The sequence below is a fragment of the Dipodomys spectabilis genome, unplaced genomic scaffold (assembly GCF_019054845.1).
Source record: "Dipodomys spectabilis isolate Male_0828 unplaced genomic scaffold, ASM1905484v1 ptg000024l, whole genome shotgun sequence".
In the NCBI taxonomy this organism is placed as follows: Eukaryota; Metazoa; Chordata; class Mammalia; order Rodentia; family Heteromyidae; genus Dipodomys; species Dipodomys spectabilis.
In genome coordinates, this window is record NW_024870701.1 from 14,711,924 (window position 1) to 14,727,286 (window position 15,363).

At 39.1% G+C, this 15,363-nt stretch overlaps 1 protein-coding gene across 1 annotated transcript in view; it reads left to right on the forward strand.

Annotated features, from left to right (window-relative positions):
* The window catches only part of Dtna (dystrobrevin alpha), a 154,089-nt gene that overhangs the window by 94,747 nt on the left and 43,979 nt on the right, over positions 1-15,363 (forward strand). Inside the window, 4 exon segments of the mRNA XM_042675101.1 lie at positions 733-776; positions 779-821; positions 8,324-8,401; positions 8,981-9,073. Coding sequence (XP_042531035.1) covers positions 733-776; positions 779-821; positions 8,324-8,401; positions 8,981-9,073 — 258 coding nt within the window.

The following is a 15,363-nucleotide window of genomic DNA, read 5'->3' on the forward strand; positions in this document are numbered from 1 at the left end:
AAGATGTCCCCAGTAATTGTAAGAAGTAGAATAAGGAGAATGTGGCAGGACATGCTGTTTTGGGTGTATAAATTAAGTGTGTAAGGAGTGGGAATGAGGAGACAGCGGTCCTGCAGGGTACCACAGTGAAACAATATGATTTAGACCGTCAACAACTTCTTATTAGCATCCCTTTTAGAACCACCAGCAAATTCCACCTTCTTTCCTAAAGGAAAATCATAAAGAATCAATTCTGTAAGAGATGCAGGTTTGGGCATCTGTCTAGAGAGGATACAATATGATCATTACAGAGATGTATATCTTTAGTAGGGAGTTCTACATTCTACAAATGCCAAGCAGAGACAGACCCCATCCTTACTGAAGGTCATTTTATATCATTTCAGCTCTGACGGTGCTTTTGGTGGATGCGTCTAGATGGATAACATGACTTCCTCTACCCTAAATATCCCTCTAATACTTTCAGCTGTTCTGCTTCCTCCAGGGTTCATGGTACCCGTTAATTCAAAATATGATTGTTTCCCCTTTCTTCGCATTTTCAGTCCTTTTGGCATGCTATCTGTGAACCACAGATGTGTGGTTCAAACTTGAGTTTCTTCCTATCACCATGGAGATTGGACTCCAGTTTCTGTTTTAAGGGTGCTGTTCAATAAAACTGAATATCTTTCCTCGCTGAGTGGACCTTGCTCTGTCCATGGGAGGTTTTAATGGGGTCTCATCATTTGTACCCCACAGGTTATTTGAGGGAATAAGTGCACCCAGCCCTGTGGTTGGAGAGCATTTGTCCATAAACTGTATGCAAATCAGCGTGGCCAGGGTGCATGGTCAGAATCTAATGGCCAGTATCGTGGTCTGAATCCCTAACGGCAGTAGTCGTTCCATAGCTAGATGGCTAGACAGTCTATGCCAGCATTAAAATCCTTGTCCTGGTAGAGATGAAAGTCTGGGGTGGGGTGGGGATAGATGAGATTCTGTTTAATAAGCTAGACTTCTCAGCTCTTTCCTCTCTTTCTCACTTGTTTGTATTAAGTCCACAGCTTTAGAACAGTACCTGCCAAGGGAATAAATATGAAAGTGGCCGTGATGGGTCTTGTTTGGACAAGCATCTGATTTTTGTACCATCTGCAAGACCTTACTTGGTGATTTTAAGACTCTCGAATTAAGGGGGCTGTCAGAATGGTCTTTAGTTCTAACTGGCGAGGCAAGGACAATAGGTTGTGACTGACCTTAATCCAGGTAAGAACTTGAGGGCTTAACAGGCCTTGTACCCTTCCTGTCCTACTGAGTCAGAGCCATCCCTTGCTACCTGATTTTCCTTCCCAAGAAAGACAGTCTTATTCCTTCTGATGTAACCCTTTCAGATCCAGCTTGTTGTTCTCTGGTCTTCATTTGTCTCACTTGCTAATGCTCCTGGTGATTCACTTCTTCTTGCTAACCACATTGGTACTCTAAGGTTGATGCAAACCCATTAAGACAGATAAAAAGCCTAAGTTAAAGGCCCTGTTCTCTCTATAATTAGAACTAAACCAAAGAGATATGACCAAGAGCTCTGGCCTCAGTCCTAGACTGGCAGTTTAAAAAAAAAAAATTTAAACCCTATGGGCCAAGGATTATACTGGTCAGTAAGCACAGCATTGAGAGAGCAGGGAAGCCTACCCTGCAGATATTTTGTGTAGCCTGAGTAGTGATTTGGAAAGTTTAGGCATCTGAGAAAAATAGAGCAGAGTAAGGAGGGACGTGAATCACCACTGCAAAAATCGTCACTACAGTTCCTAACCTTACTCTGCTACCCGCTTCGCAAGCCCACCACTTTGATCTTCAAAGGGCACTAGGGCATAGCTTTGAAGTCAAGACTTTCTCCTAATCTACCTCATGCAGATTTATGAGTGTGTACCTTTGGTTACCACAGCTTCTGTCACCGCCCTGTTCTTAGATCCTTTTCCCACTGTAGACTTGGTTCACTTTCCCATTACTTAATAAGAGGGATTCTCCAATGCCATCTTCCTTAGATTTTTGAAATGTTGTATGTGCATGTGGGTGTGCATGGGTGGGTGTGCATGCAAGTGTCAGTGTCTCGTGTCACATGCACTTGTTCATTCAGTTCTGACTAGGCTGGGCATCAAATTACCTAATTCAATTGTCTTATTTCTTTTTTTATTATAAACTATATCCCTAGATTCTTGTCTTGCAAATATATAGGAAAGAATGGCCGGGCCAATATCAGTGTATCACCCTCACTAGAAAAAGGGCTCCAAGAGCTAAATATGCCAGACCAGCACTACTGTGTCTAAGCTCATGAAAGACACCACAGTCTTATTACAAATATTACAGTAAGGACTGACCTTACAGGCTCAAAGGCCATTTCTCTATTCACTGTCCACAGCATTGTGCTTTCAAGAACTGCTTTTACTGTTGATGCTGTTGTTTGTACCATGCTTCCTTCATGAAATCCTAATTATCTTGTCAAAACTCTCTCTTACTTTAGAGCGGTTAACTAGTCCTTTTCCAATGGTTACTGAATTGTTTTAATTATGGCCCTTATTCTTCATTGGCTACAATAAGGACCCTGAAAGATTGGATGACTAGTTTGTTTTATTTTTTTCTTTTTTTTTGGGGGGGGAGGGGTCTGGCCGTGGGACCTGAACTCTGGGCCTGGGCACTGTCCCTCAGCTCTTCAGCTCAAGGCTAGCGCTCTAACACTTGAGCCACAGCGCCACTTCCGGCTTTTTTCTTTTTGCTTATGTGGTGCTGAGGAATCGAACCCAGGTCCTTGAGCATGCAAGGCAAGCGCTCTACCACTGAGCCACCTTCCCAGCCCCGACTAGTTTATTTTATCTCCAATATTAGAAACATCATCTAAAAGTTTCAGAAGTACTTTTATAGTTACATGGTCGCCACTCACTTTGGTTATTATAGATAGTACTTACCATATTAGATGTAGTAACATTCTACTAGATGTTACAAAACTGCTTATAATTCCTACAGTGTGTTGAACATAATCCAGCATTCAATTTCCTAGTGCTTCTCCATAAAACACTTGCATTACAAACACTGTATTTGCTTTGTAGTACCTATGAGGAAGGCTCACAGCCTACTAGGTACTTCTCCAAAACTAATTTTCGTCAGTGGAGCAGTACTTGTAAATTATTTTTGGTTGTTGTACTTCAAAACTAAGGAAAGATTTTTCCAAATACATGGAAAGTATCCTCTCCTTCCAGAACCCATTGTGTCATTGTCATTGTGAATGTGTGCGTGGATGTGTGTGCATGCCTGAATATTATTGGAAAGCTGTTTACACTATACATGCTACATTTCAGAGGTTTTTATAGGATTTGGTGAGAAAATTGAGAAACGTGTGGGAAAGAATTTTAAAGGAATATCCTTTGGCTTTTTTGCTTTCAGAAGAAGACGTAGCTACCAGCCTTCCCTATCAGATCCTCAATAGTACACAACAATTAAAATGTGTGGGTGGAGGAATGAGCTTCTGTCTTGGTGAAGGCCTTGCATAATAAAACTGAGATGTGTATATGTACAATGTGGGGGTCTTGCTTTTCCCTGAGACTCAATTTAGAAAAGACAGATCAACAATCCCAAGTCGATGTTGCATTCTGATACATTAATAAGCAGCAAGGGCTCAATCCTAAGAAAGGAAATGGGATCCAAGTGTTTAGGGTAAGGCCCCCAGACAATGAGGAGGATTATGTAATTCCTTCATGCAAACCACCGGGCAACAAAATGAAGGTTTAGTCATCTAATGTATTGCATAAAATATTGTGGGATTACACTGATTTCAAGGAATCCTAAATGTTCTCACTGTTTTCACAACTCAGGGAAAAGGATGTTGACATGGCTTCCTTTCTTTGAGTTCTTTGGGAACTGCAGAAGACATGTTGGTAAAAAGAACTTTAAACACTTAGGTGTTCAGTAAAACCTGCTTCTCAGTCCATTAAAAGTTCTTGACTCACTTGGTTTTGAAAGACTTGTTTTCCCCTTTTTTCGGTTGTATTCTACTCAAGGTCTTCTTTTTGGCTTTCCAAAAGCAAGTGACAAAAATGAGAACTTAAGACAGGCTCTTGAAAGTATAGAAAGAATCTGGACAGTGAGTATAGTGTCAAAAATCAAAGCAAAACAATATGATTTATTTGCGGAAACTTATAAACACACATGGCGTAAAGCCCCATCTCCATACTCTGTGTGTGTGTGTGTGTTTGTAAAATCTACTCATCACTTTCATGAGGGCTGGAACTTGGAAAGAAGGAGTAAAAAGAAGGGGAAAGATAAGAAAATGGAGCAAAGCAAGGAACAGAAAGAGAGCCCCAAGAATTAGAGAAAAAATAAAGGATCAGACCACTAAACGAAAAATCTAGTGAATTTCTTCCTTCATTCCAGTCTTCCCCTACTGCTATTATTAGGGAATCTCTGCTTGTGTGCTGGGAATGGCATTTCTTAGTCTAACACATCAACTTCCTCCATCAAATGTTTTCCTTTCTTTACTCTGAATCTTTCTTTTTACTTTCACATTCTGCATGAGTAGGTTTGATGTACCTGGATAATTACTAGGCTTTCAGATTTAGGAAACATCACTATAATTTCTGATATTGAACAAGCCAAGAAGCACAAAAAGGCAGAGAAATCATTTAGTTTGGAGAGAGAATTACGGCTCTTTCACGCCGTTTGGGGAGGTTTTGCAAGCATCTGAAATTAATTGTGCAATAAATACATATACCTTAAGTTAGAAAAAAAGAATTTGTGAGGATATTGGACAGCAGACTAGTGAATGTAGGGAGAATTGCTAGAGCAGAGAGGTTAGAACACCACACAGAAAAGCATCTATGACAGCTTCAGGTGGTGATTGGCCATGATGGACAGGTTTCATGATCTTAGAAGATGAAGATTGGTACACTGATGAACATCTTTAAAGCTATCAAGAAAGTAGGTCCTCTCAGAACATTAATTTATTGTTTTTAAAGTTTAAGTGACTATTGCTGGGCCTGGTGAGTATAGTTAACAATAATACAGTGCGTATTTCATTGCTGAAAAAGGCCATATGCTGGTGGCTCATACCTGTAACTCTAGCTCAGGAGGCTGAGATCTGAGGATCATGGTTTGAAGCCAGCCCAAGCAGAAAATTCCCTGTGAGACTCATCTCCAATGAACCAGCAGCAAACAGGAAGTGGAGCTGTGGTTCAAAGTGGTAGAGTGCTAGCCTTGAACAAAACAGCTCCATGACTGACCCCCAAAAAAGCTAAGTAAAAAGATTTAAAACGTTATCACCAAAGAAAACATGTGTGGTGAGGATGGATGTATTAACTACTTGATTTAATCATTCTATAAGGTATGTATATGTATATATACATATTTACATATATATGTATATGGCAAAACATCACATTATACCCCTACTCTAATTTGTGTTTACAGTCAGCTGTGTTTATGTATTGTACCTTTTAACAAAGAGCTTAGTAAAAAGGCCATATATTCAACAACTCTAAAGTAGATTGCCTGTACTATGTAGGCTTTTTTTATGAGTCACATTTAACATAATTTACCAGAGACTTCACAATCTAAGGAATCTTTCATATATACTATTAAAATCAGAATTGGAATATAATGTGCATAATAGTATTATAGTACTCATTTATAATTTTGTATGTTCTTTTTAGGATTTCAATCTGAGGGATACTTCATAGTACAACCTTAAAACTTATAGTTAAAGTTTTATAGTTTTAACTGTTTTATAATGCATGTATATTAGAGCATCTAGAAAGTACCTTGTAAAACCTCATAATTTAGATACCAAAAGTTAAACATCTGAAGAGTCAGACAACTTTTTTTTTTCTATGAATAAAGAGGGAGTTGTTTTAGGTACCTGAATGTGTGGTCCAAATTCATACCTCAAAGGGGTTCAATTCTCTTTAAATGCACTTCTAGTTCAGTTGCAATTTTAAAAATTGATGTATTTCCCAATTGAAACACACCTATCATCACAGTAGCTCTTGGGTGGCTTGGACCTAGCCATGCTTTGTTATCATTTATATTTCTGTTTATATATTAATAAAAATCATATTTCAAAACTTGGGATTGTCACAAATTGCTGAATAAAATTAATATTCCATCTATGGAATCTAAAATGTTGGCTTGCTTATTGATTAGACAGTGTCTTTACTGGTAACTTGTTAATATTGATATAAGAAATACAAACACATGTTTATACACCTAAAGGAGACATTTCTCTGCTTCTCAGAAAGTCTTCTTTGATGACTTGGTGCTCAGGGTAGTAAAACATTTCTTTCTTTCTTTTTATTAATAAGTTTTTTATTGTGAAAATACCATATAGAAGGGTTACAATTACATGAGCAAGGTAATGAGTACATTTCTTATCAAGTATTGTTGCCTCTTCCTTTGTTTCCCCTGCCCTCTCCCCCCAACCCCGTGCCAAAGTTGTAAAGTTCATTTTTTGACATAACGTCTTGCACATTTCATTGTTGCAATGGGTCCACCTGTATCCCTATCTAAACAATTTGTTTTTTCCCTTCCCCTCCACAAATTATACCTACATCAAATACAATGAAAGCAGGGGTTATACCGTGGGGGAGGGACATACAAAGCAACAAAAAAATCATCATATAAATATGTTAGAAACAATAGCAAGAAAGAAAAACCATTTGAGTCCTTATCTTGGGGTTCACTTCTCCTAACATCAACTTATCTGACCTTTTCTGCTTGTCTCAGACATATACTAGTTATTGCAAATAAGGGAAAACATGGGACCTATGTTTCCTTGGGCCTGGCTTACTTAACTTAATTTTTTTTTCCCAAGTCTTTCCATTTGCTAACAAATGGGGCAAAGTCATTCTTTCTGATGGAGGCATAGAATTCCATTGTGTATATAGACCACATTTTCTTGATCCATTTATCTACTGAGGGACATCTGGGTTGGTTCCATATCTTAGCTATGGTAAAGAATGCTGCAATAAACATAGTTGTGCTGGTAGCTTTAGTATTGTCTTGTTTGTGATCATTCGGGTAAATGCCCAAAAGTGGGATTGCTGGGTCATAAGGGAGCTGTATGTGGAGTCTTTTGAGGAACCTTCATACTACTTTCCAAAGTGGTTGAACAAGTTTACACTCCCACCAGCAATGCAGTAGGGTTTCCTTCTGTCCACATCCCTCGAGACCCTTGTCCGTTGTATGGCTAGTGAAGATCTTCTCCCAATCTGTGAGCATTCTATTGATTTTGCTAGCTATGTCCTTTACCATACAGAAACTTTGCAATTTCATGCAATCCCATTCGTCCAACCTTTCTTTGATTTGTTGTGTTTCTGGGTCTCTATTAAGAAAATTTTGGCCTGTGCCAAGGAAACCTAGTATTTCTCCTATTCCGTCCTGTGATGTTTTCAGGGTGTCTGCTTTGACTTCGAGGTCTTTGATCCATTTGGAGTTGATTCTGGTGCAGGGTGATGTATAAGAATCTAGCTTTAGTTTTCTACAAGTGATTAACCAATTTTGCCAGCACCATTTACTGCAGAGGCTGTCTTTCTTCCATTCTATTTTTTTAGCTCCCTTATCCAAGATTAGATGGCTGTAGGTCTGTGGGTTCATTTCTGGGTTTTCAATTCTATTCCATTGGTCCGGAGGTCTGTTCTTTTAAATCCCCCAACAATAAATCCTCAAACGACTGCCCAATGAATAAGTGGGCTAAAGACTTACAGAGAAACTTCTCTGAAGAGGAAATAAGAATGGCCAATAGACACAAGAAGAAATGCTCTACCTCCCTAACCATAAAAGAAATGCAAATCAAAACAACACTGAGATACGGCCTCACCCCAGTTAGAATGGCTATAATCAAGAACTCTAATAAAACATTTATTTCTAACACAACAACCACTTCTAGGTAATTTTCAAGTCTTTATCCAACAGATAACTGGGGAAAGGCTTAGAAATAAACTTCCTGAGTAGTATCTCAAGGCCAGCAGGACTTAGTAAACTCTAAGCTGTTTGCATGATATTTTGTAATAAATGTTAAACCAATTTTTGTGATGTCTAGTCCCATGTAATATAAATGCTCACACATTAAACAAATAGCAGGTGCCAAGTGAGGGGATGTAGCGGCTCGTGTAATTGTAATTATGGTCCTCAGGCCAGGCTTCTACTCCTAAGTTGAACTCTGTGGAAATCTGAAAACATTTTGAACATTTCAAAATAACTAGGAAATTTGTCCAGATAAAGCTTGAATCTAGACTTGGGAGTTTCTGTTGCCAGTTTCTATTCCTGAATGCGTTGCCGTGTTTACGCTCTTCTTGGCTTTTCCCATCTTATTAACTAGCCCTCCTCCCAAGGACAGTGAAGTAGAGCAGAACAAAATGCTGGCTAGGGCTGTTCCAGCTTTTCTGAAGGGCAAAGGGTAAGTTAAAGCCAGAGTGTGCTGGAATCCTAAATTAACTCAACTAAAAAAGGAATTGCTTTTTGTTATGAATGCTTTGTGTGTGAAAGCCCATCTTTCATTTAGTAAAAACAGTTTTCTCATAACCCAATTAACAGCACTGAGTAGTTATTTTGAGTGGACCCGTCTGTATAGTTATTCACTTTTCCTCATTTCCTTTTTCCTTTTGTTTTTCTTTTTGAATGACTAAGTGGATGATTTGATTTTTCCCAAAAGATACTTAATCTTTGCTTGAGACCCATTTCAATATGTTTGGTATACAGATAAATACCTTGGCTTTAGTGAAGAATGCAAAGCTGTTTTTTAAAAAGTTGTTCTGCCTAAATAGAAGCCTTTATTTTTGAAGTTAGTATAAGGAAATTGTGAGTTTTATTTCTTGGATTTTGCTTATGTTTTACACAGATCACCACTTATCTTTATGCTTAACTGGCTTGGTTTTCTGAATGCTTTTTTTTTTTAACCACAGACTTATTCCTACCTTCTCTGCTTATTTCTGTCCACCCCTCTTAATACCCTTTGTTTCCTCCTGCCCTGTTTCAGGATACAATACAGCCTGAATGTAGCTGACAGGCTAGCTGATGAACATGTGCTCATCGGGCTGTATGTCAACATGCTCCGGAACAACCCATCATGGTTAGTGGAGGTTTTACTGCTGGACTGTCCTTAGAGAGGGGGGCAGTCTGATCGGGTGACAAGTCCTTTTAGCAATGAGCAAAGTCACTGCATGTCAAAGGTGTCACTAAGGCACTTCTTACTTAATCCAATTAAGTCTTTTGTGATGACAGTCTAGAAACTTCTGTTGGTTTGTCAGAAAACTCATACCTTCATTTTCAACTTAGCTAAGGTGAAAGTGTGTATGAATGGGTGCTTTGCCAAATATTAGCATTCTGATGGGTGAAGGAATTTGGGTCCCATTAAGCCAGGCCTATGCCATGATGGTAATGCAAAAATTTGTCTTCATCCAAGGATGTGGAAGTCTCTGACAATTTAAGAAGCCCATGCTTTATTTCATTGAAGATAGAAGTGAAAATTAGGGAAAGTAGTATGATGAGCGCATAAATGGAAACCCTTGCTTCAACAAATAATTACCATGGGAAAAACTTTCTTCCAACAATGCTATTACTCACAAATGTGCCTGGTTAAAGTACTTTTTGATAATAAATGGTCCATTTGCCATTTGAGTGAAAGGGGCAGACCCTAGATGCCCAACTTACATATGCTTCATTGTACTTTAGACTGCTGTTGGACAAATGTCTTCATCCCCAGTTCTTTAAAATCTTTAATTCCCTTAGCAGCTCCACTTTTCCTTGATCTAAGAACCCATGGGTTTTCTAAGGTGATAACTATAAAGTGGGCCAAGAGGGTAAATTCACCTGAGAATGCTTTACACCTTCAGCACAGCAGGTGACCTTTCCATTCCATTTCACAAAGTATCCCTCAAATGTGCAATGGCCACTGGGTGGATCTGTGCTCACCATCACCACCTAGTATTGCTGGACTCTGTTTTTAGAGTTCTTTCCTTGACTGTCTCCAGAGTTCCTTGTCTTTGATTTTTCTGACACATAGACCAATGTTGGCAAAATTAGCATCTAAGACAGTTTTAGATCTGATGAACTAGCGAACACTTATTTGTCATAACAGATGCAGTGCATATATGTGAATTTGTATTTTGGGAACCGTATAAGCAACACACTGGTTTAATTTCATCCTATCTTTCCCTCCTTGAGGAGATAAAAATGTGTTTTTAGCTGACCTCAGCCCACTACTTTGGTCAAATTCCCTGAGCCTCTACATTCAATAGTATCTGCTTTTTCACAAAAGCATCTCAAAACTATGAGATTGCGTTAATCTTTGCAACAGATATAATACCCCAATGTTCCCTGATAGCTGGTATGATAGAACTAAATATTATATTATAAAGAATAATCGTCATATATCAGTAAGCTTGAAAGAATACAACGGATACAGATTCAATTGGGAGGCATGATGTGATCTAGGACTATGATTTCTCCCCAGTAATTCTAAGCACACCCCAGTCCTTTCTGCCACTCTTCTTTGACCTTTTCTTAATTAAGAGAGCAAAAAAGAAACCTCCAAAGAGAAAAGCTTACTGCTGCCATTGCCAGCCATTTTCCCCAGTCAAGTGATTAATCATATTGACTTGATAGTCACTTGAGACCATAAAACCGTCTCAGAAGAGACACCTTCCATGTGCCTGATGAAAGCCAGACAGATATTTGTATTTTGAAAACAAAGAAGATTGGAAGGCTGATCGATGGATGAGGCACGCCATGTGAATAGCAGTGTCCATAATCCTCAGAGCCTCTTTCTGTCCTTCAGAAGTTTCAAGTTGAATTTTCTCCTCTCTCCCTTTCCTTTCCCTCCCTTTCTTTTATGTCCCATTACACCTTAATTTTTTTTACAGCTGTCATGATTATAGAAGCAATGGAAATATCTCTCAGCCTCTTTAATCATCACTAGATGATAATGCTTTATCATCATTCAGTTATGGTGATATATATGGCATTGCTGATTACCAAATATGTTAATGGTAATTAATTTTAATAGCTATTATTTTTTTCAAAGCCCTTGCCCCATTGCTAAATTCTGTGTCAAAAACTTTATATGCATGATTTATTGTGGTCTTTAGCTCACTGAGTATAGCTACCATTCCCATTTTACAGATAAGTTAATTGTTTAAAAAGTTTACCTGAGGGCTGGGAAGGTAGGTGGCTTAGTGGTAGAGTGCTTGCCTCGCATGCATGAGGCCCTGGGTTTGATTCCTCAGCAGCACATAAGCAGAAAGAGCCAGAAATGGCATAATGGCTCAAGTGGTAGAGTGCTAGCCTTAAGCTGAAGAACTGAGCGAAGTGCCCAGGCCCAGAGTTCAGGCCCCATGACCAACAACAACAACAACAACAACAAAAAAAAAGTTTACCGGAAGTGGCACTGTAGCTCAAGTAGTAGAGCGTTCGCCTTGAGCTAAAGAGCTGAGGGATGGTGCTCAGGCCCAGAGTTCAAGCCCCATGACCGACAAAAAACAAAAACAAAACAAAACAAAAAAAGTTTACCTGAACTTCCATAGTCAAACAGCTTCTAGACAATAAGAAATGTTAGCCTTTACCCATCCAACTTCATGACCACTTTGTTTCTTATAAACTCTCCACCATTCTCCCCTACCCGATCTATTCTAATGCCATCCCACCTCCAAGTTACCTGTTCCATTTTCCACATATGTACAAAGAATTTTATTACTGCATTGATAGTGATGCATTATGCTCATCAATTGTCATGTTGAATTGAAACTCCTTTGTACACAACTAGTTAAAGATAAATTTTAAATAAGTAAAATTAGAATTGAGTTTAAAAAATGAATCTAAAACCCACATCAAGGGCTGAAAGTGCAGCTCAGTGGTAGAACACTTGCCTAACTTGTATGCTAGGCCTTGGATTTGTTCTCCAGCATTGAAAAAATAATAATTAAAATAAGACTTGCATCAACATATGACTTCTAGAAAACTTTCTATCCTGCAGCCTACACATCTTAACTGACTGAAACTTCATGTTTTCATTTTTTTCACAAATATCTTGAGCATATACTAACAGTTAAGTTGATTGTAGCTGATGTGGTAGTGCATGCCTGTAATCTCAGCACTTAGTAAGCTAAGTAAGGCAGGAAGATTGAGAGTCTGAGGCTGCCATTGCTGGCTTCAATGTCAGATAAGCAAATAAGTAAATTCCAGCTCAGTGGAGAGTTTCTGCTGAAAGGAGAGAAGGGAGGGAGGGAGGAAAAGAGGGAGGGAAGAAAGGAAAAGGAAGAACATAAAAGAAAAAGAAGGAAAAAAGAGAAGAAAGGAAAGGCAAAGCAAACATTCATGACTCTTAAGCACCTTCTCCAATAAAAGAGAAGGGATCTCAAAATGTAAGACAGTGAAATTCCCTTGACTTTCTGAAGCTCATTGAGTGTGTCTGGGTTTTATTTATAGAGAATATCTATGGCAGGCAGACCACAGATTATAAAGAAACATGACTTCTGCCTCTAACCACAATTATACCCTTCTTACATACCATTCAGAAGCTTCTAGCATATTTCTGTCCATTCTGTAAAGGAAGGAGGAGAAAACAGCTACAGGTTCCAGACTGTTACCATTTGCTGTCATGATCAATTGCTGTTACTTGCTTATACCTCGGATTTCACAAAACTAAGTTAAAATTATTCTGCTTGTGTTTTCCCAAGTGCGAGAATCTTACATTTGTATTGCCAAAAGATTTTTTTGCTTAGTGGACTGATGATAATCCAACTAGTTTAAAATTGCTCCATAATATTGTATGCATGTGATTTAAAGATCTATCTACATCTAAGAATACTTTTTAATGGTTTTCATTTATGAAGACTAAATTTTTATTTCTTGGCCTGCTTCAAGTGTTTATCCAGTAGCATTTAATTTACAAGTCACACTCCTCACCAGAGTCTACAAGCCCTTCTATACTTTAGCCCTGTCATACTCGGTCTGTCTGTCTGTCTGTCTCTCTCTCTCTCTCTCTCTCTTTCTGTCTCAGCTGCAATGACATTGTGCCATATTCTATTCAGTTAAATCAGTATTTGCTCATTTCTTACATTAAGCCAAACCCTTCCCTGCCTCAAAACCAGGATAGTAGCTTTTCCTCTTTATACAACATTCTTTCTCATTTCATCCCTGTGTCTTCGTCCATATGAAGATTGGATAACTCCTCTGGTTTCTTGGCTTAGATTAATGGCACCACATCAGGATGGAAGCTGTAGCTCAGTGCTAGAGCACTTCCTTAGCATGTGTAAGCTGGGTTTGATCCCAGCACCACACACACACACACACACACACACACACACACTACCTCAGGGGGTAGGCCTATCATACTAGTCTCTATTGTGACTTACAAATTATTTCCCTTTTATTATAATAGACAACATTGGATGAGTGGTGGGCACGTGATCCACTGGCTCTAATTGGTTGGTGTGCCATATATCTTCTTCCCATGGGGGAGGGGGCGCGGGCGGAAATCAATGATCAACTGATTTAAAGTATTTTTAATTGTAAAAGCTTACCTATACCTTGTACCTCTTAGTACAAAACAGATAAAAAAGTAAAATGTCAAGCTTTGTATAGAAAGAAGTGGTAAATGTCTTATATAGACAGCCAAGGATAAATACCAACAATTCACAAGTGTGGCAAAAATGAATTAATAAGGGAGGAAAAACACTATAAACTGAAAGTCACTTTGGACAAGAATAAAAAATCCAGTGCTCTTCAGTTTCTTTCTCTTGGTATTAGTTTGTTAAGGCTGACATAATAAAATACCATGGACTAATGGGCTTGAACAACATCAGATTACATTCTTCACAGTTCTGGAGCCAGGTACATTCTCCCTCCTCCTCTTCCCTCCTCCTCCTCCTCCTCCTCCTCCTCCTTCTCCTCCTCCTCCTCCTCCTCCACTCCTCCTTCTTCTCCTCCTCCTCCTTGGTTTGCCAATGAACCATCTCCCCATTGTACTTTCAAATCATTTTTTCCTATGCCAGTGTATCCCTAGTATCTCTTCCTCTTCTTAGGAAGGTGTTGATTGGGTTGGGTTGGAGACCAACTCAGGATTTTCTGTTGCCTTACTTATTGCTTTAAAGGCACTATGTCTTAATATGGTCACAATCTAAAATACTAGAGTATTAAGATTTCAACAGATACTCAGGGGAGTCACAATTCACTCCACATCACACTTAAACATTGAATCCATTGAACTATATGCTTTTAGTATTTTTAATGCATAGGCAAAGATTTGTCATGCATACTTTGATTGTCAAGGTCCTGGCAAAAGAATTTTAAAGACATCATTCAGAGAAGCCATTATGATGGCTTTTATTATAGTTGCCTTTTATTTACTATTTATTAAGATTATCATTTCATCATTCCCTGTCTTGTTGTCTTTAAAGTGGCATCATGTTAACTTAAGAGTTATGTTTCCCTCCCCCATTCTTTAGCTCTGTAAAAATACTATTCAGTATGACCTCATACTTGTCTACTCCAACTTGTGCCTGCTGACTCCCACTCACCTCAACAGAACTCTATTCCCATAGCATTTTATTCTCAACCATGTACAAAAGAAAAGAAATAATCAAAAAAAGAAACCCTCATGGAAGTGTTAACTAATAATGCCTTGCCAGGCAATAATCCTTCTCTAAGACTTGGATTTTAATGAGATCCAATTGCATGAGATCCAATGATCTTAAAATTAATCAGTAATGATAAAAATGTTTCCTCATGGGGCTGGGAAGGTGGCTCAGTGGTAGAGTGCTTGCCTTGCAATGCATGAGGCCCTGGGTTCGATTCCTCAGCACCACATAAGCAAAAAGAAAAAAGCCGGAAGTGGCGCTGTGGCTCAAGTGGTAGAGCACTAGCCTTGAGCTGAAGTGCTGAGGGACAGTGCCCAGGCCCAGAGTTCAGGCTCCACGATCAGACCCCCCAAAAAAATGTTTCCTCATTTAGACAAATGAAAAACTAGCAAGGGGAAAATACAGACGCTCTTTGGATCATACTTCTTTTTGCTTTACAATCCCATCCTAGAAGTCAAAACAGGACAACAGCGAAATCAAAGAAATGTGAACAGCCAGGTGCCAGTGGCTCATGCCTGTGAGCCACTCAGGAAGCTGAGATCTGAGGATTGTGGTTTGAAGCCAGTCCAGGCAGAAAAGTCCCAGGAGACTCTTATCTCCAGTTAACCACTCAAAAACTAGAAGGGGAGCTGTGGCTGAAAATGGTAGAGCACTAGCCTTGAGCAAAAGAGCTCAGGGGCAGCACCCAGGCTGAGGTCAAGCTCAAGAAAGACAAGGAAAGAAAGAGAGAGAGAGAGAGAGAGAGAGAGAGAGAGAGGAAGGAAGGAAGGAAGGGAAGGGAAGG